This window comes from Prionailurus viverrinus, chromosome B1 (genome assembly GCF_022837055.1).
Source record: "Prionailurus viverrinus isolate Anna chromosome B1, UM_Priviv_1.0, whole genome shotgun sequence".
Lineage (NCBI taxonomy): Eukaryota > Metazoa > Chordata > Mammalia > Carnivora > Felidae > Prionailurus > Prionailurus viverrinus.
This window is the reverse complement of record NC_062564.1, coordinates 201,462,348-201,482,761: the sequence shown is the minus strand read 5'-3', so window position 1 is coordinate 201,482,761 and position 20,414 is coordinate 201,462,348. Positions and strand designations below refer to the sequence as shown.

At 58.0% G+C, this 20,414-nt stretch overlaps 1 protein-coding gene across 1 annotated transcript in view; it reads left to right on the top strand.

Moving 5' to 3' along the window:
* CB1H4orf50 (chromosome B1 C4orf50 homolog) overlaps positions 1-20,414 on the top strand; it is a 52,218-nt gene that overhangs the window by 4,974 nt on the left and 26,830 nt on the right. The window contains 5 exon segments of the mRNA XM_047857623.1: positions 3,783-3,921; positions 6,936-7,520; positions 15,428-15,557; positions 16,715-16,842; positions 17,664-20,115. Coding sequence (XP_047713579.1) covers positions 3,783-3,921; positions 6,936-7,520; positions 15,428-15,557; positions 16,715-16,842; positions 17,664-20,115 — 3,434 coding nt within the window.

Here is a 20,414-nt window from a genome sequence, read left to right as displayed (position 1 = left end):
CACCTGGAAACGCAGGACAGCAGTGGCTGGGCTCCACTCTGACGGGTTCACCGAGATCCCAGCGGCCAAGTGTGTTGAATTTGTCTGGGACGTCACCGTTTTCTTGTCTTTTCCTTCCTTTTAATAAAGGCGAGTTGTTCAATGTGTATTTACACGTGATTTCCTTTTTGTTTCCTCCTGTAAAGCTTTTTACGTGGAGAAACTCACGTCTCAGAAAGATTGGCTTGGTACTCTATGTGATTGTCCATTCATTCATTCATTCATTCACTCACCCATGATTCTACAGCCTGCACTCGCCCACCCAAGAGTCATGTGCTAAGTTATAGTAGTTTGCTCAGGCTGCTCTGAGAAAGTACCACAGACTGGGGGGCCTAACGGAGTCTGGGAGTCCAAGTTCAAGGTACAGGCAGGTTTGGTTCCTTCTGAGGACACTCCCTGTGTCCTCACATGGTCATTCCTCTCGTGTCTGTGTCCTAATCCCCTAGTTTTATGAGGACACCAGTCAGACTGGATCAGGGCCCAGCCATATGACCTCATTTTAACTCAGTTACCTCTGTAAAGACGCTGTCTCCAAATACGGTCACTGTCTGAGGTCCTCAAATTCAACATACGAATTTGAGGGGGACGCAGATCAGCCCATAATATAAGCCCTGGGGGTTGAGACCCAGGGATGGTAGGGCCCCGGCCCTGGAGAGAGTGTAACCCACACACGGTGTGGATTCAGATCTTTCTCCAGAAAGATGGGCAGTGAAAGCCAGAAAGTCACTGAGCCTGTGGAAAACGGTGGGAAAACGTCTGCCAAAGGAGATCCCTCCATGCAACGGAGAGACGAGGAGCCCTGGGGGCACCATGAGCGATGCGGAGGAGGGGGGCCTCTGCGGCTGGGGCCTGGGGTGAGGCCATCCTGGAGGAGGCATCCTGGACCTGCCTGTATGTAATGCAGGACACGTCCTCTGTTCTCCGAAGGTGGGCCGCACCATCCTGCAGGTGCGGGGACCAGAGGCTGGGGAGGGCAAACCACCTTATCCAGGGTCACTGAGAGCTGCAGCCGGGGGTCGAACGCACCGTGGGTTTCATCTTGCTAGGGTACGGTTAAGGTTGGTCTTTGGACTTCACTTGGAGGACAGAGCTAAAATTAAACAGCATTTATTATAAAAATAATGAAGCGTTGTTAGAAATTTGAGGAAGAGCCCCTCCCATCTTTATTGCCACATCAGTGTTGCCTGTTCATTTCCAACCAAACTGCAACAGAAGTAACAGAAGCTAGCCACTGAGTGCTTACTCTGTTCCAGGCACTGTTAAATCGCCTCTATTTAATCCTTACGAGGATACCCAAAATGAGGTGATAATATTATCCTCCATTTATAGATGGGGAAAGGAAGGCGTGGGGTAGTTAAGTGACTTCTCCACAGTCACTCCCCTCCAGCCACGTGGTGGTGGGGGGTGGGACTGGGACTTGAACCCCAGTGGCCCCGCCCAGGGTGGTAATAGCAGCGGGGGGGGGGGGGGGGGGGGGGGGCGCAATTTCTGTGGTGCCCCTGGTTTCATAGCAAGCAGTCTGCAGCTCTGCGTAGTGATATTTGCATAACTGGTCGCCAGGGGAAAATGGCACCTCATTGTCTATTTCGTATTCGTGGGCGTGTTTGTTTCCAAGGGCTGCTGAAACAAATTTCTACAAACCTGGTGGCTTAAGGCAACACACAGGGATGGTCTGACAGTTCTGGAGGCTGAAGCCCTACAGCGACAACCCCGGGGGCCAATGTCAAGGCGTGGGGAGAGCCGTGGGGGAATCTGCTCCCTCCTCGTTTCCAGCATCCACAGCTGCATTCCTTGGCCCCCGGCACCTCCCCCCACCCACAGAGTCAGCAGATGAGCGGCTAGCTTCAGGGGTCACCTGGGAATCTCCCTCTGCTTCCCTACTGCAAGGACAGACACCTGTGACGGCAGGCAGGGCCCACCCAGATGGTGTCCAGGCCTTTCACATCACCACAGCTACAGTCTCTTGCCATTCAAGCCATGTTCATGGGTGCCGGGGATTAGAGCCCGGATATATTGCGGGGCCAGTATTCAGCCTGCCATGGTGAGATTAGTCATTTTCTGCTTCAAGTATGGGGATAATACCAGAGTTAAATATTGCCTCATTTTTAGTGTTCTGGGTCGATCTCAAAAAATGGAAAGAGAGGCTTTTCTGATCCCTTTCAGATATCACATTTAAAACACATTTTTTAATGTTTTATTTATTTTTGAGAGAGAGAGAGAGGGAGAGGGAGGGAGGGGCAGAAAGATAGAGGGGGACACAGAATCGGAAGCAGGCTCCTGGCTCCGAGCTCTCAGCACAAAGCCGGGCACGGGGGTCAAACTCACAAACTGCGAGATCGTGACCTGAGCCGAAGTTGGAGGCTTAACCGACTGAGCCACCCGGGCGCCCCCATATCACTACATTTTATAAGCAGTCGAGTGCTCGGCCTGACTCTGACTGATTAACCTGGGGCCATTCCTGGGGTTCGGTTTGGAAGGAACCTGATTACAATCCATACAAGGGGCGCACCCTCTTCAGTCGCTTACGAGAGCCTTCCCCAGGGCCTCAGGGCAGGAGAGGGGGCTCTTGTCCTCATTAGGAATAATAATGCATCATTTCATTTCTTCACAATAACCCTTCCGAGCCAGGCACAAGTGCCTCTGTCTTACAGATGCAGAGACTGTGGGTCACGGTGGGGAACAACCCCAGGTGAGGCCCCATGGCTGGTCAGCGGCCGGCCGGGTCAGGGAGCAAAGCTGGGTCCTCCCCCCGGAGCACAGACAGAGTCTGTCCTAGCGGAGCAGGCCGCCCTGTGTGGCGTGGGCCGAGGAGTGAAGGTGTGCACAGGTGTGGGCTATGAACGCACTTGTCACGTGTTGCCTGGATTTCTGTCTCAGAGGGGAGAGTGGCACATTAAGGGGACTTGGAAGCCAGGCACGAACAGGAGATGGGCAGTCTTTGTGGTTCCTGGGGTCCCAGCGGGGCCAGCCTGTCCCCTTGGGTTTCTCTCCATTCTCCTGTGCACCTCCTCCGGACGGAGCTGCGGTCGGGGCTCACACCCGGCCTGCGATACAAGTTCCACATTTCCCCAGGATGATAAGAAAAGGCTTCCTGTGGCTGAGCCGTCCCTAATTATTAGGCCGTTTCCACCTTCTCTCTGTCGTAAGTAATACAGGATGAATGATTTCAATTGCAGAAAACTTTTTCTGAATTTCATTCATTTCCTCGGAAGAGATTTGAAAGGTTATAGCTCGCGCGGGGGTCAACAGAGCGCAGGGTTAAAAAAGCATGAGTTTAGGAGTCAGACAGACTGGGCTCTAGGATGCTGTGTGACCTCGGGCAAGTTGCCCGGCCTCTCTGATCCTCCCTTCTCTTGAGGGTGAAGTAGGGGTAAGGGAACCTACCTGCAGGCTGCTAACGTAGGATGGGTTGACACGACACAAAGCTCTTAGGCCACATGGCACAGCCCTTCTTTGTTGGTGTCGACTGAACTTGGGATTACGGGCTCAGGGATGAGAATGCGTTTAAGACTCTCGATGCATGGTGCCGTATTGTTCGACAGATATCTTGCAAGCGTTCCAAATCATCTTAAATATGTGTGAATGTTTCGCACAGTGTGATATTGTCAGAATATCAAACTGGCCCAATGACCAAAAAAAAAAACAAACCCATAAAAACCCCACAAAGGTTGGTCCCAGGGTCTGTGAAACTCTCCGGCCACACTTGCACCCTGAGTAAGCATCTTCCCGCTTCAATGCCGCAGAATCCAGGAGCTAGAGCTGTCGGAGAGACAGCTCCTCCAGAGTGTGGACCAGCTGAATGCCCGCGTGTTGCAGGAAAGGAGCGATGCTGCCCGGGCCCAGGAGAAGCTCCAAGCCCTGCGGGACGAGCTTGCCAGCCAGGTACCCTCTCCTCCCCCTTGTTTCCGCTACTGGTTTCTCCATCCAGCAGGGTGACCCCATGTGCTTGGATTGCAACGGTGCAGGCGGGAGCTGCAGGGCCTGGGGCAGGGTCACGTGGTCTCTCTGGGCCTCGGCGGGCCCCATCTATAAAGCGGGATCGCCGTCCTGCCCTGCCAGCCTCACAGAGGTCCTGGCTGGGATCTGTGGGGGGGGGGGGGGGGGGCGGGGCAGGGGGCTGGCGAAAGCACTGGGTGACGTGCAGGGGCCGCGCACGCACCGGGAGCTTTGGCCTCAAGTTCGTTTCTGTGGCCCTTGTAACTGACTTCGGGGAAGCCAGCTCTGGCCTGGGGACAAGCGGGTGATGACTGATGCAGGGTCCCCGGCCTCAGGAGCTGGCACGCAGGTGGGGACGCAGATAGGAAACAGGTAACGCCCAAACCGGACGCCAGGTGCCAGGAGGAGGGTGCAGGCACGGTGTGGGTGCATGGGGTGGGGGGCAGGAGGAAGCTACAGGAAGCCATCTGACCTGGCCCTTGTGGGAAGGGCACGTGGAGCATGGGGAACAGCCTGTGCGCAGGCACAGAAGTGCAGAGTGCGTACCGGGGCCGGAGCAGAGGGCGTGGGCACGGGAGAGGGCGCTGGTGAGACAGGAGGGTTCCAGAAGGGCCAGGGTGTGAACCAAATATTGACTGCAGTGAGGAGCAGGCTTTAGGAAACTTTAGCAGGAGAGGCTCAGGACGGGGTTTGGGGAAAATTATTCTAGATGAGTGGGAGACAGAGATGATGGAGGCAGAGAGACAGGTTGGTGCGTGGGACAAACAGTCGGTGGTTAAGGGGGTGGGCTCCAGAGGCAGGCAGCTGGTGCCAAGCCCTGGCTCTGCCACTCACTGGCTGCGATTTCTGGGCCTCAGTTTCCTCATCTGTGAAATGGGAATGATTATAGGACCAACCCTCTTGGACTGTCATGTGGGTTAAGAGAGTCGGCACGCGTTAAACACTGACAACGGTCACAGTAAATAACAGCGGCTCCTTTCATGAATATTAATTAGCCTTTCTTGAAATATTCCGGGGGCGATGATGAAGGCTGGAGGGCAGGGCACGTGAGGAAATACTGCAGAGGCAGAAACGAAGGCCTTCCAGGACAGCCACAGGGGGCCCTCAAAGAGGCTCTTTCCGCTGATTGCCGCTTACGGCCCAGCAGCGTGGTGGGAAACCAGTTCCCAAAACGGGATCGACTAGAAAATAAGAAAGGGCGCGACGTGTGTAAGGAGGACGGCTGTTTCGTGAGACTTCTGTTTCAGTGGCACACGTGTGCGTGGAAAGGGGCAAGCTGTAAAAGCGTGGGGAGCTGTCACAAACGCGTGCAAAGCCCCGATGTCGGCCTTCACGGAGACAGACGTGGAGCACGGAAAGATAAGGGGCTCAACTGAGCGGAAATCCGCCTTCGAAATGCCAGGGAGACATACGAGTGGCAGTTTTTGCTTTGCCCTCTGCGTTGAACTTGGGTGCAGAAAGTACAGCGGATTGCCCGTCTCAGCTCCTAGCATGCCGTCACTCGCGTGAAAGGTAGTGCGCCGTGTGGGTTCCCAACAGGAAGGATGCCACCTCTCCGTGGAAAATACTTCAATAAATACGCTTGGGGCCGTGCCCGATATACATGTAGGTTTTCCAAGACGAGTCAGCCACAGCCTCTGCAGTCACGAGTCGTTCCCAGTGTGACGGGAGACAGAGGACGAGGGTGACAAGCAGGGACAGTGCTGTCAGGGGGCTCGGAGGCACCGCGGGACCAGCAGTTGTGTGGGACGCACGCCTTTTCTACACGCATCTCGTTATTACTGTCTCCTGTAACCCGTATGCTCCTGGGGAGACCGGTCAGGAGCCCCACTTCCAGATGAGGGGCACAAAGTCAGAGTGGTGCAGGTGTTCTGCCCAGGGACCCTCTGAGATCGCCTGCCCCAGCTACCACCCAGCCCAGCCCCCCTAACCCCGAACCTCTCCCCAGAGATGCCCACACTTCGGAGCAAGTTTTGTAGGGGTGCGTGCACGAGTTCTCTGTGCTCTTTATGCCCAATATGGGCCAGATGGCAGTTTTGTCCTGTTGCGTCAATGTTCCCAGGAAGCATTTGCGTGTAAAACCATCTCATTTCTGTAGTGACCTGTGGTCCTTCTGAAAGCCCATAAAGGCAGACCCATCTAGGGGATAACGCACCGCCGATTACGGGATAGCTGGGGACAGTTTTCCTCCCGGGGAATCGGACTCCAGGTTTCTCTGCCCCACGTCCCCCAAATCAAGCTGTCGAACAAAGCGTGCCAAGCGGTCCCCAGGTTTCGTCTTCCGCACACACTCAGTTCTGTCTTCTACCAGATCTCCCGGCCGACAGCAGGCACGGGTGGCTGAGAGAGAGCTTCACATAGAAGTAGTTCGACCCCTTGTGATCGATTCATTCTGGAAACTGGGCCAGGACTCCCGGGTGACTCCCATGACCCAGTGGTTGGGTCACCCCAGTCCAGCTCACAGCTCAAGGGCCCGGAGGGAGGCTAGGTCTAAGAACAGAGAGAGCTGTGTTCTCCAGACCTTTCAGGTACACGGAGGTTGGAATCCTGGCTGTGGAGACTGATGATGAAACAAGCCACTTATGAGCATCCCAAGGGGGGAGTAACCGTACCTAGTTCTTGGGGGGTATTCCCAATACGGCTGCTGTGGTTTGTCTCAGCAGCCAGAAGCCAGGGCTGGCTGACCTCTGCAGGGCCAGACGTGAACGCTTGAGGGGTATGGAAATGGAGAGATGTGGGAGGTCCTGGGTACAAGCGGGGAAACCCAGGCGGGTCCAGGAGGCAGCCCTTTATAAAGTGGTGCGAGGTATTCGGTACTGGAACCACCAGTGCGGGCCTCCCTGTGCACACCAACTGATGCCCACCCGGCCCAGTGCACAGTTTCCTTCCAAGCACCACCGGGGAGCTCACGGTGTGCGGGGCTGACTTCCTGACGCCCTCACTCCACCGCCAACTTGTAGGTTCTGGAGAAGGAGCGCGCGGCCAGGCGGCAGCGGTGGCGGCTGCGGCGGCTGCGGGAGCGGCTGCGGCGCAAGGACGAGGCGCTGGGGCGGCAGGCGGCGGCCCTGGAGCGCTGCCGAGGGACACAGCGGCGCCAGCTGGCCCTGGTGCGCGAGCAGGAGCGCGGCCTGCGGGAGCAGGTGCGGCGGCTGGAGCGGGACGTGCGGCGCCTCTGTCACGCGGCCGGCCTCCTGCTGGCGGAGCTGGACGCCCCGGCCGCGCGCGGCCCCCGCGCCCTCGGCCCGGTCGACCCCGGTGGGGAGGCCGAGGAGCTGCGCGCCCTGCAGGCGCGGGCCGAGCGCGGCGAGCGCGAGCGGGACGAAGCGGCGCGCCGGTTGCGGGAGCAGCGCGCCACGGAACGCCGGCTCCGCGGGCAGCTGGAGGATCTTCGCTGCTGCATCTACGAGCTCAAGCTGTCGGAGATCGGCCTGCAGGGCCAGGTGGAGGACCTCGCCCAGCAAAACCGCAGCCTGCGAGAGGAGCTGGGGGCCCAAGCCGCCGGGGAGAGCGCGCGCAGCCCTGCCTCTGCCGGTCAGTGCAGCCCGGTAAGTGGCCGCAACCCAAGGCACCAGTGAGTTTTCTGATTTCTCTTTCTCCTACAGCCCCTTGCAAGTCACCAGCGCCTCCGTCCCCCAGTTTTCCTCTTCATCCACTCATCCAGCCTCACCAGCCCCACCCATCCATCCATCCATCCACTCACCCACCCAGCCATCCACCCACCCAGCCATCCACCCACCCAGCCATCCACTCACCCATCCACCCATCCATCCACCCACCCTTCCATCCACCCACCCATCCATCCATCCACCCATCCACCCACCCACCCACCCACCCACCCATCCACCCATCCACCCATCCACCCATCCCCCCACCCACCCATCCACCCACCCACCCATCCATCAACTCACCCACCCACCCACCCACCCATCCACCCATCCTTCCATCCACCCACCCACCACCCACCCACCCATCTATCCATCCACCCACCCACCCATCCATCCATCCACCCACCCATCCATCCATCCTTCATTCCATCAGTCATCTGACCCACCCATCTGCATAGCCAGTCACGTGCCTTCACCCACCCGTTCTTCAGCACAGCCACCTCACTGCCCATCTGTCCACCTTCTCGTCCACCCATCCACCAGTTCACCCATGTGCCTGCACATCCATTCATCTGCTTGTCTACCCATGCTCCATCATCTCATTCACCCCACCATCTGGCTGTCCGCCTCTCCATCCAGCCACTCTACTGGGAGCCGGCTACCCCTCATCCCTCATCATCTGTTCCCTCCTGTCCGTCCAGCTGTCCAGCTGTTAACAAGACCTGGCTGTGTGCCAGGCCCCGTGCCACATGAGTCCCTTGGGTGTGCGTGTTATGTAACTGCCACATGCCCGTAAAGTCTTCCTTCCGAAGATGATGACCCCCTCTCCCTCCTCCCACACAACTCCAAAGGTGGGGACGGTTCCCTGGTGGCGAGTGCCGTCCATGTTTCTTCACTTCTCCTTCCTTAGACTGTGAGCTCCTTGAGGGCAGGGCCCAGGTCCGGGGGCTCTTTGGAGCCTCGGGCGAGCATCATCACCCAGGGGGTCCGCAGGACTATGCACACAGCGTTGGGTCCCTTTCTGGTTCTCTTAATGACTAGCTGTGTGACGTTGAGCGAACTTCTTACGATCTGCAAACAAGAGCAGATTGGACATTGATTCTTTCATTTGACTGACAGTAGAGTAAAAGCTCACGTTTAACCTATTCCTGCCCTGTGTTCTGCACCCTCCTGGGGGTTTTTCAAAGGCATTATTTTCATTCAGTGCTCAAGAAGGTGGTGAGGTGGGTACTAATGGTATCCCCACTCCACATAGGAGGATACTGAGGCTCAGAGAGGTAGTGCATCGATCTGTTGTCACACAGCTAGTGGGAAGCGGACCTGGAGCCCGATCCAGGTTTGATGGGAGTCCAGAGTGCTCTGTTCCTCCTGCACCAGCCTGCCTCCCTGGCAGGGAGAGTTAACTCAGCTCCTTACAAGAGCTCCGGATCCTGCCTCCCTCCAAATTACATTTAAGGAAAAATCAGTGAGCAACCTTACCGAAAGAAGATCACTCGTTACACACACACACACACACACACACACACACACACGCACACGCACACACACACACACACAGAATCCACTTTTTCTTTGGATAAGCTAAATCTCTTTCAAATTAACTAGACCTTTAAATGTGCTACGTTTTCTCAGGGAATGAAGGGCAGCCCGCTTGGCTCATTTTAATAATGAGTTTCTCTGTGGTCATTTTTAAAAAAAGAAAATAGCAACCCTCTGCCCCCGTTTTCTCTCTTCTGTGTGGTCTATTCATTCTTCCTCTATTATATTCGCCAGATAAAAGGAAAGAAGTGTACATTTTTATATTGGCACCTTATTGTAATTCTGGAAAATAAATCGTGTCTGGACGGAAATTGTCATTTATTGGAGCTGCCACAAACGCAGTGGTTGAGAAAGTAGTTCTGGAACTTGACCTCCAAGGTCAGGGCGGTGGCAGGATTCATGGGCTTCTGAGGCCGTGAGGGACGGTCTGTTCGAGCCCCTCTCCTGGGCTGGGGGGTGCTGTCTTCCCTCTGTGCTTTGATGGCATATCTCCCCTCTCTGTCTGTCTCTGTGCCCAAACGTCCCCCTTTTTAAGAACACCAGTCACGCTAATGGACCTCATAGTAACTGGTTGCATCTGCAAAGACCTCCCTACCGCCATGTCCAAAATCAGGTCACATTCTGAGATACTGGAGAGGAAGGCTTTAACTTGGGAATTTGGAGGACACAATTCAATCCATAACAAGTACCCCTCTGGACAAACAGTCGTGAAGACCCGCGAGGTGGCAGGGACACGGGCTGCATGGCCAGCTTTGCCTGGGTGGATATTGGCAATGGCATCTTTATGCCATGTGCGATTTTCCGTGCTCTTTAGCTGTCACTCGTCTAGTCCATCTGAGGAAGGAGGCACTATTTTGTCCTTACTTCACAGATGAGGAAGTGAGGGCACGGAGAGGCCATAACCTCATAGTAGGGTCACGGACATGCTAAGTAGTGGGGCAGGAGCTGTGCCCCCACAGGCTTCTTGGACTTTTGAGTGCCATGCTCTGTTCTCCAGCACTTACTGGTCGGTGGTATAGTAGTCAGTACTAATGGGTGTCCCGTTGGTGCCTCCGCCTGGCTTGGGCCCTAGCTCAGGACAGGGGCTGGGAAAGTTCCTATGACAATTCCCTGCCTGCACAGGATGACAAGACCTCGTAGGTGGAGGGGGTGGGGCTGAGGAAGGGGCCTGACGGTCAGTCTGTGGGTCGCTGCTGGGGACCCTGGCATTTAAAATAGGGGCTGGGGATGCCTGGGTGGCTCAGTCGGTTGAACTGATTCTTGGTTTTGGTTCAGGTCACGATCTCACGGTTTGTGGGTTCCAGCCCTGTGTCAGGCTCTGTGCTGGCAGCTTGGAGCCTGCTTGGGATTCTGTTTCCCTCTCTCTATGCCCCTCCCTGCTCTCTCTCTCTCTCTCTCTCTCTCTCTTTCAAAAGAAGTAAATAAATATTTTTCAAAAAAGAATATGGGCTGGACCCAGAGCCACAGGGTGTGACAGTCTGCCGGGGTCTGTCTTATTCTCAGAGGGCAGAGCCAACCCCGACTTGGGGCATTTTGGGGTCAAAAATGGCCATCTGGAGAGGGCTCCTGGGGAGGCGTAAAATGCCAGCCAGGTACCAGCTTTCAGGGGAGTATAGCTGAGGTTTAAAATTTCAGTGCTAGAACCTACTGATAACAAAACTGCCCAGCCACACGTTGACCTTCAAGGTCTCAGTGGAGAATTGTATCAAGTTCAGCGGCCCGTGGCGGCACTCCTACAGGATTGTAGGCAGAGTTCTGAGAACATGGCATGCGTGTGTGGTTTCCAGAAGCCAACAGTATGTTTCCAAAGGGGTTGGAGCCCGTGGGGGGGAGGGGGGGCTAAGAGCTATAGGCAGGTGTTCAGCACCTTTGTCTGCATAGGCATGGTAACCCCCAAATAATCTCCTTTTATAAACCTCCTGGCTCCTGTCACTCTGGGATCAAGTTCAACCTCCTACCCATGGCCTTCAAGGTGCCCACACTCTAGGCTGGGCTCCTTCTCCAGGCTTATTGCCCACTAGCCCCCCACCCCCACCCTGTCCTGGCCACACTGAACTCCTGCAGGCCCCTGAATGCTCCAGGCTCTTGCAGCCTGCAGCCTTCCCTGCGTCTAGAAGCTTCTGCAGCCTGCAGCCTTCCCTGTGTCTAGAAGCTTCTGCAGCCTGCAGCCTTCCCTGCTTCTGGAAGCTCCTACCACCTGCTCTCCTTGGCTGCTCTAAAAACCCTTGCTACCCTCTCTCCATTCACTGGGAATACCACTTCCTCCAAGAAGACTTTCCTGAGCTCCAGCTCATTCGCTCCTCAGTGCCCCTGTAGTGCCATGACCCACTTCTGGAGGCCCTAATTCTCACTGTGCAGGGCCTGGCTGGTGTTTGCTCCTCGTCTGAGTCAGCCCTGAACCCCGGGCCCTGACCATGGCCGGGAGGTGCTTGACAAGCTAGCGGTTCAGTGGGCAAGCGACCACGAAAAGAGATTTGCTCCGCTGCCCATGGAAAATGGAAAATCCCGGCCGGAGGGGCGGCCTCACAACGGCAGTGCACTGGGAACCCCGGGTGGCGTCCAGCTCCGGGGAAGCACATGAGATAAAAAGTTACCCGTCATCGGGGAGCCACCCCCTCAACAGCCCAGTGGTTACCTGTGATGTGCCCTGGGCGTCCTGGGTCATGGTGAAGTGAACCGTCACGGGAAGGTGTTTTATTTGGTTCGTATTTACAAGCGCTTTTCCAAGCAGGATCTCATCAGCGCTGGGAGGTAGCCAGGCAGGAATCCCCCTGTCCTTGTACCCAGCCTCACAGTCCAGAGAAGGCATGCCACTGGCCTGGGATCACACACCATCCAGTTTCCAGAACAAATCCCTTGGGGCCCAGGTCCCTGAAGGGATGGGCCACTGCAATGACAAACCGTGGCCTGGGGAGGAGTTTGGGGAGAGCGTTTCTGTTCAGGGCACGGGTGAGAGGAAATTTAAAAGGACTGTGGTTTGCAAGACAAGAAAGGGCACCGGGGCTAGAAGGGTGACCCGCTCTTTGAAATTTTATAGGGGAGACAGACACAGGGGCAGGTAGGGGAGACCTGGGCCATAGACTGCTACAGCAGGGGACAGCCCAGGGGCTGTGGTCTGGACTAGAGGGAGGGCTTGTGCAGGGAGATGAAAAGTTACACACTTAAAAATGTCATGCCAGAGCAGAGATCAAGCTCCTGGTCATCAAGAACGTGGGAAGCTCCCAGAACGTCTCTGCCCCGGCAGTGTGGGTAGAGCGCCCCCTGGTGGCGTTTACAGGAATCGTTTCATTGTGCAGCAAGTTCAAATTCCAGGCAGCCCCCTCCCTGCTCTGGCTCTCACTTGTGCAGAAGTCTGTATTGCATACTTGGGACTCCAGTAGTCAGCAAGGGCTTTAAAGCATGGGCCGGTAGGGTCAAAAAATAAAACACAGCAGAGCCACGGACATGCAAGTAACACAAAAGGAAAGACGAATGTCTGGTGGTCTTCCACAGAAAGATCAAGTCCATTAGTTACAGAATAAATACACATACACAAAAGGTTCCATTTTATTCTGAATACTGGTCAAATATTAAAAGTGCCCCAGTGCGGTTTATAGTTGGTGAAAATCGGAAACAACCTAAATATACAATTAGAAGGCCCTGACTTGGTAAGTTAAGGCATCCCTTCTGTCAGAGGTTATGAGGCAGCCGTAAAACACCACGTTATAGGAGAACTTGTGGGGAGATGATCCTTCCATATCATCAAATGAGAAATGCATGAGGCAAAAATGGGCATTTTGTAGAAACGGACTTTTGGAAGAATTTAAGTGTCTCTGCATAGAAGAAAGCCCAGGTGGATATATTCCGACACACTGATCGTGTTTGTGTCCGGATAGCTCTGTATTCCTCATTTTCCTCTTTTTTGCTTATCTTTCCCCATAATTGCATGTGAAAGCTGAAGCCACGTAAAACTGGGGGCCGCTGCCCCCCTCCCCCCGAGCACCAAAAGGCAGGAAGGGTTGCCAAGACTGAGCGGGGGTGGGGAGGCAGGGAAGGGCAGAGAAAGCCCGGACCCAGTTCGAGACCCGAGCTCTGGTTCTGTTCTCCCTCCGTGTGTGCTGTGTGACCTTGGACCGGCCACTGTCCCTCTCTGAGCCGTGGTTTGGTCACTTGTGAAATGAAGGGCGTGTAGCACCTTCTTCTAGGATGTCCCCCTGCCCCACCAAGTCGCCTCCCAGAGGCAGGGGGGTCTGTGTGTTTTATCCGCAGCAGTGTCCCCAGCTCCAGAACAGGGTGTCACTTAGCTGAGGCCCGGCAAGTATTTGTTGAACCGAATTGAAGTCAACTTGGGTATCGGAACGAAACCCAAACAGAAGCAAACAGAGCTGCGGTGCTGGCCTTCGACGCTGCCCTCCCGGCTCTCCCTCCTCCCTTCTTCCCTCCTCCTTGCCATTGCTCTCTTGCTCGCCTCCACGTGGAGCCTCTGTCTCCCTTTGTCCATCCTGCTCCCTCCTCTTCTTCTCACGACCTCCTCTCTCCTCCGTTTCCTCTTCTCCCCCTCTTTCTGGTGGTGATTTTGATGAAATCAAAACCCCACACGCGGAACACGAGGCCGGCGCCCAGGCCCCCCTGGCTTTGGGGGCTTTGGGCCGAGGCCCTGCTCTGTGGCAAAGCCCCCGGGGGATTCTAAGGTGCAGCCAGGGTTGAGGTGCCTGGTCTGTGAGGACGCTGGACGTGACATCACACAGACAGCCGGGAGGTCCCAAACCCAGAGAGTGAGCGGAAGATGCTTGAGGGAGGGAAGGGACTTGATTTGGGGGAGGGCCAGGGAAGCCCTCGTTGAAGATCTGGCCTTTACGCGGAGCCCAGAGAAGAGCAGGTTAGCCGGGCAGAGGGGTGGGAAGAGAGGCAGGCAGCAGACACTAGGGGTGCAGGGCTCTGAGGCAGGGTTGCGGGGAGAAGGGTCCCTTTAAGGAGCAGAGTGAGGGTGGGGGCAGTGGGGCCAGGCAGCGGTTTCCTCTTTCTGCACAGCGGGAAGCGTGGGACATCCGAGACAGGAGAGCAACCTGATCTGGTTTCCATCTCACCGGGATGGCTCTGCTGCTGAGCGGGGTGTGCAGGGAGGGGCAGAGAGAGAGAGGTGCGGGCAACCCCTGTCCTTCCTAGGAAGACGTGTAGCCAGGCAGAAGGAACAGCATATGCAGATGTGCAGAGGCAGGCAAGAAGCTGGCTGGGGAGGGGCGGGGAGGCCACCGTGAGCAGAAACCAGGGTGAGGAGTATCAGCCCCCCTGCCCCCACCCCGACAGGACAGTGCGTTATGGCAGCCTTGAACTGATCCCAGCCTGGGGAGGGGGAGCCACGGGAGGCCTTGTAGGTGTGAGAGTGCAAGCTAGGGGGTCCCTGGCACTGTGAGTGGGATGTGGGGGGACAGGAGGCCTGGCTAGGTGTCGATGCAGGGCTCTGCTGAGAGCAGGTGAGCAGCCGGGGGACAGGGGACAGGGGGACGATGTTACCTGTTCTCCTCTGTTACCCCTGCACCTAGAATAGCACCGGACACACAGTCGGAGCCTAATAAGTGTTTGCTGAATAAGTGCTGCATACCTGTCTTTCTGCAAGTTCTGCCCATCCGTCCATCAAACATTTATTAAGCACCTAATGTGTGCCAGGCCAAGGTGAGGGCGCCAAGCACATGAGGCCAAGTGGAAGGCTTGAAGGACTCAAGGTCTAGTGGGGAAGCAGGGGCAGAAGCAAACAGCGCCCATTAGAACCTGGTTCCAAGTAGTGGGGGCCGTGGGAAGCTGGAGGGGGCCCGTCCCCAGCCCCTCGTGGATGGTGGATCGGCGCTGGGCTGGGTCTGCACGATGCCCTGCAGGGCGGGTGCCGGCTCAGGGAAGCTCTGTCCGCACAGCTGGCTTGCCGTTTGGGAGAGGCCAAGGGGAGGGGTGTCCCCCGGAGACCCGTGGCTGCAGCATTTGGGACTTGTTGATGGTTGAGGGACAGGACTGCTTGGGGCCCCCGGGGCAGGCACCTGCCTCTGCTGGGGGGACTCACAGGACCTTCGGGAAGGAGAGGGCACTGGGAGCCTGTGGTGCCACTCTAGGGAGCCCGGGGGCATCTTGGCCGGACAGACACTCCTCGGAGAACCGAGTGCCACACCTCGTCGTCTGCTGAACTGAGTCATGCCAATAGGAGGGGGGTTGGCCTTCGGACCAAGGGCACTGGGGCCGGGGTCAGGCCTCGTGTCCTCTGCTCTCAGCCGGGGACCCGGCTCCCTCCCGAGTCATTGGAGGAAGCATCCTCCCAGCTCCCTCCTTGTGTCTTCCTCAAGGACGCTCTGAGCCAGCTTCAGGACGAGCCACTGGCCCTGCCCGGGGAGGGCGCCCTGGATGCCTGCCGAAGCCGAGGCTTGCAGACCACCCTCTGCTCCCACGGCGCCCCTGGCCCGAGAAGCTCAGCAGGTGTGTGGGTGCTGTGGGTGCGTCGGGTGCCTGCGTGGACCTCCGCTGACGGGCTAGCTCGCCCGGGACATGCTAGTGTGCCGGGGCGGGGGCGGGGCGGGGGGGGTGACTGCCCCATTCTGCAGAGGGGAAGCTAAGGCTCAGAAAGGTAGTGTCGCTTGCTCGATGCCACACAGCCGGAGAAGGTGGGATCAGGGTGTGCGATGTCCAGACAAGGTCCTTGACGTGGGCTCACCTAGACATTGAGGCTCACTCCCTCCGCCCTCAGAAGGGTGCCAGCCAGGTGACACCTGTCCTAGCACGGGGCAGCCGGTGTCTCGGGAGGGGATGTCTTTGCAGAAGACCATGTAACGACTATTCTGTCCCCCCCCACCCCCCCACCCCGCCTTGACAGCTCAGGGGTGAGACAGGTGTGAGGTCTGGGAGCTGCTAGGGCTCAGAGCCCCTTGTCCCTAACTTGTCCCTCATGGGAACCCATGTGTCTGGTCACAGTCTTGGGCCCGGCTTCCAGAGCCTCTGTTGCAAAAGCCGCTGCACTTGGGGAGCCCCAAAGCCACGATGTCCAACTAGCTGTCTGTGGTTTACGGACAGCCTTCCGAGGCCAAATGCAGTTTGCAGACGAGAGGGTTACTTACACCCAGCGGTGCCGGTGATGGGCCCCCTGACGCTCCCCCTCTCCCCCCCCCCCATTCTATTTCTGGGGAGCAGAGCTGGCAAGTCAAACAGGTCCGATTTGTCCATGGAAGAAGGAGGAGGGGGGCGGTCTGGTGGTGAAGTCTAGCGTCAGCCCCTTTGTCTGCATGCCAGCTGTGCGGGGCTGGGGGTGGGGCAGGGGATCAGCACCCCGTGCGACCACGAGGGGGCGGGGTTGAGGCAGGTCTCACGACAGGTATTCGTCACCTGCGTGAGCTTTGTGGTCAGCACAGGTGGCTTCCAGACCCGACCTGCTGCTCATCGGCGACAGTCATTCCCCATCCGCGAGCCTCGGTTTCCTCGCCTGGCAGGTTGCGGCCATTGGCTGTCTCTGGGGCTCGGAGGACGTGAGTCCGTGAGAAGAGCCGGGCCCTCCCACGTGCAGGGGGCTCAGTCACTGGCAACAGTTGTGAGAAAACCCCTAGGAGGGTCTCTTTAACTCTTGGGGTCCTCTTGCCTCCCAGGCCAGCCCTCCGAGGCGTGCTGCTCCTGGGACTGTGTTGGGGCCGGGCGAGGCCCCTGTGTTGTGGTGGCAGGCCTGGAGGCCACAGATGAGACCCTGGAAGACGTCCCAGGATCTGACCGTGGACGGGTGAGGTCGGAGGCTTTCTGCCAGCCCAGGGCTCCAGCCCTACTGCGCGTGGGCGGCGGGAGAAGGGGCTCAAGAAGGGCTTGGAAGAACGTTCTGGAACTAACTGAGAGGGAGATTCGAGGGGATGCACTGTAACAGCCTGAGACCTGGGTGGGGAGTGGGCAGGTCCCCAGCCCGGGGCCACGGGTCAGTAAGGCTGCACGGAGCCAAGTTGCCCCTCCCAGGCCCCCCTCCCTCCTAGCAGCCCCTCCCCAGCCCAGCCTGTGAACTGGCCCAGGCTCCTCCCTGGATACATGCACTGAATTAGCATGTCTTGCGGGCCGGCACTGGTCTAGGCCCAGGGCCCCTGCCCCGCCCTGTCCCCTAGATCTCCCACGACGACGGAAATGTCCGGTGCTCTTGGAATGTGGCCGGTGGCCGGTGGCCTGTGGCTACCGTATTGGACACGCAGGGCTGAGGGGCGTTAGACGATGCCCACGAGATGTGCAGCGGGATGTGGGGAGGGGGGCACAGTAAAAGAGAACATGAACCGTGTGGGGAAACGGTCAGGGGCTTCTTGAGGAAGTAACGTCTGAGCAGAGATATGCATCGATTGAGAGTAAGCCACGAGGGGATCTGGGGAGGGATATTCTGGGCAGAGGGAAGAGCAGGTGCAAAGGCCCTGGGGTGGCACCAGGCTTGGTGTGCTAGGGAGGCCCGTGTGGCTGGGTGAGGAAGCACCAAGAGCATCAGGAGATGAGGTCTGAGAGGTGTGGGGGACTAAAGAGAGGCAGGGGCCGCTTCACACCTTCCCTTCTCTTCTCTTCTCTTCCCATCCTTAGCGGACTCTGGCTGAGCCCAGCTTGGATGTGCAGACTTTTCTCCTCATCTGTGGCCGCCCCCCCGGCCAGTACAGGGATGGCTCACTCCTCCCCGTGGAGCTGGCCGGGATTTCGGAGCAGAGGCTAGCAGCTGCCCAGGTCCTGGTGCAGACGTCCACACTCCCTCCCTGGGGGCTGGCCGGGGACCCCCCTTCCTTGCCGCCGCTGCTCCTGCTCCGGGAGGCTTCTCCACAAGAATCCCAGATGCGACGGACGCTGGACGCCAGGTTCCCACCTGCTCCCAGAGCCGGAGGACCCACCTGCCGGAATCCCCACTGGAGAAGGGGCCAGAATGCCTCCCTCTGCCACGAGCCCCCCCAGATCTCAAGTCACAAATTCAAGTCACCCAGAGATGTGAAAGGCGCTTGGAAGGAGGGAGGAGGGCCCCCAGAGTGGAGAACCGAGGAGCGGGGGGCGAGGAGGAGTCGGGGCAGGAAGGAGGCAGACCTTGGTGACGAGAGCAAGCTAAGTCAGGAAAGCCGAGACAACCCGAGCCCGGGGGACGGCGTCAGAGCCCCAGAGGGCGAGCCGGTCGAGAACGGGGCCTCAGAAACCCAGGCCTCTGTCTCCTGCCCTTGGCCCAGGCCAAAGCTCCCATGGCCTCTTTTGCAGGAGGAGGCCTCCATGTCAACTGAGGGTCCCACACCCCTGAGTAGGAGGCGGAGGGAGGGAGGGCTTTCGTCACCGGAGGAGGAAGAGGCCCCCCCAGCCAGGGCCCAGGGCTCCCAGAGGCCAAGTCCGGGAGGCACTCAGCTCCTTGCAGGGCAGGGCGAGGAGGAAACGCTCGTGTGGTCTGCAAATGCTCTGAATCTGCAAGAGGAAAGCCCTGGGGACCAAAGGCAAGGAGAGAAGGAGGAGAAAGCACAGCCTCTAGAAGGGTCTCGTCTGGGCCACAGGGATGTCCCAGGGGAGCCTGGCCCCGAGGAACGTGAGCACCAGGAAACGCTCTCCCCGGTGGCAGAGGGAGGTCTGACAGTGTCTCCCCGGCCGGCCTTTCCACCCAGGGGAACTGAACCTACAAGTGATCCGTGGGCTCTGAGCCAACAACCTGACAGGTCTGAGCTCAGAAGAGACGAATTTGGGAAGGAGGCAGAAGCTTCTTCCCAGCAACTCTCCATCCTGCAGCGTGGGGGTGGGGGGCGATGGTGGCCAACCTCCCCACCGGCTGGAGGAAGCAAGAGTTTGGGTCGGAAACAGCACAGCCCCCCGGAGAATGCTCACTCCCAGCAAGCTTTGGCAAACCAGGGCTCGGATATTTGTTTGGCCAGAGAGGTCAGACCCGGGGGGACCGACGAAGAGGTCGGACCGGGCGGGACGGAGGTCCTGGGGACCGGCACCGCTCTCCCGGGGATGGTGCCTGATTCAGATGACGTGGGTCCGGGTCCAGAGTGGCCCTCCGAGCTGGGTGGGAACCAGCCCTCCCAGCCACTGAGAGCCCTTGAAGAAGAGAGGAGAAGGTTTCACCGGCTCATCTCTGGGCTGAAACGAGAGAGAAGCCAAGTTTTACGTGACAACGCCGAGCTGCGGGGCGACCGAGAGAGATGCCGTCGAAAAGTGTGCGCCCTCGAGGAAGAGAGGGAGAGAAATGTGACCAAGATGGCGGTCCTCGAACAGGACAACAGCGTGCTGGTCGGAGACATCGCGCTCTTGAAGCGGGAGCTGGCCCAATACCGGCAGGTCGTTTCTGACCTGGAAGAGTGCAACGGGAAAAGTTACGGCAAAATCTCCGAGCTCGAAGAGGAGAACGAACAGCTGAAAGGGCGCCTGGCCCAGCTTCAGAGAGCCACGGCCGAGAGCGCCAGAAAATCCAAGGGTGTGATGGAGCACGTCACAGTGGAAAACCGGGAGCTCAAGGCGCTGATCTCGGAGCTCGGGGTCAGTTACAAAGAGCTGATGAAGGGCGTGGTGCTGGGGATAGAAGACACGGTCCAGGCCTTCAGGGGGGAGAACGCCCATCTTCTGAGCAGGATCCGCGTCCTGGAGACAGAAGTCGCGTTGGGGGCCAGCACAGCTGGGGGCCGCCTGGTGAGAGCGGAGGAGGGTCCGCAGGGGGAAAGCAAGATGGCGGGGGGCAAGGAGGGTGCTGTGGAAAGGGGGGTGCAGGTGACTCAGCTGTCAGGGCAACTGACCGCAGAAGCCCACGGGCCGCCCTTGGAGGAGAAACCGGGTCTGGCTGGCAGGTGGATGGGGCCTTCCTTACGCACGGAGAATTCCAGAAATGATGGCAATTCAGCCGCTTCGTCGCTGGTGGGGGGAAGTGCCGAGGTATCCAGTGCCCCGCGAGGAAACATCGACGGACCAGGAGCGAAAGAAGCACGTTTGGAAAAGCAGGAGAAAAGACCATGGTGTTCTGCAGACCCAGGGCGAGCTCTGAGGGCAAGCAACGGCCCCCAGGTAGGTTGATCTCGAATCGGTGCCTTCTCATCATCTTGCTAACTTTCTAGAGTGCGGAGCGTCCCCTTTCCTCAGGTGAGCGTCCAGCAGCCCTCGGAGGAGGGACGATCATCGTCCCCATTTAGCAGATGCGAGAACGCGGGCACAGGGAACTTTAAATAACTTGGGCCGTCAGGTCGCAGGAAGGGTGGACTCCCACCCGGACGGCCCCTTCCTGTGCACAACCTGAGACACAAGCCTGCCCCTCTGCTCAGGCTGTTTAGACGGGTGTCGGGTGGGATGGCGGCGGAGGGGGCCGTGTTCAGCTTTAACATCAGA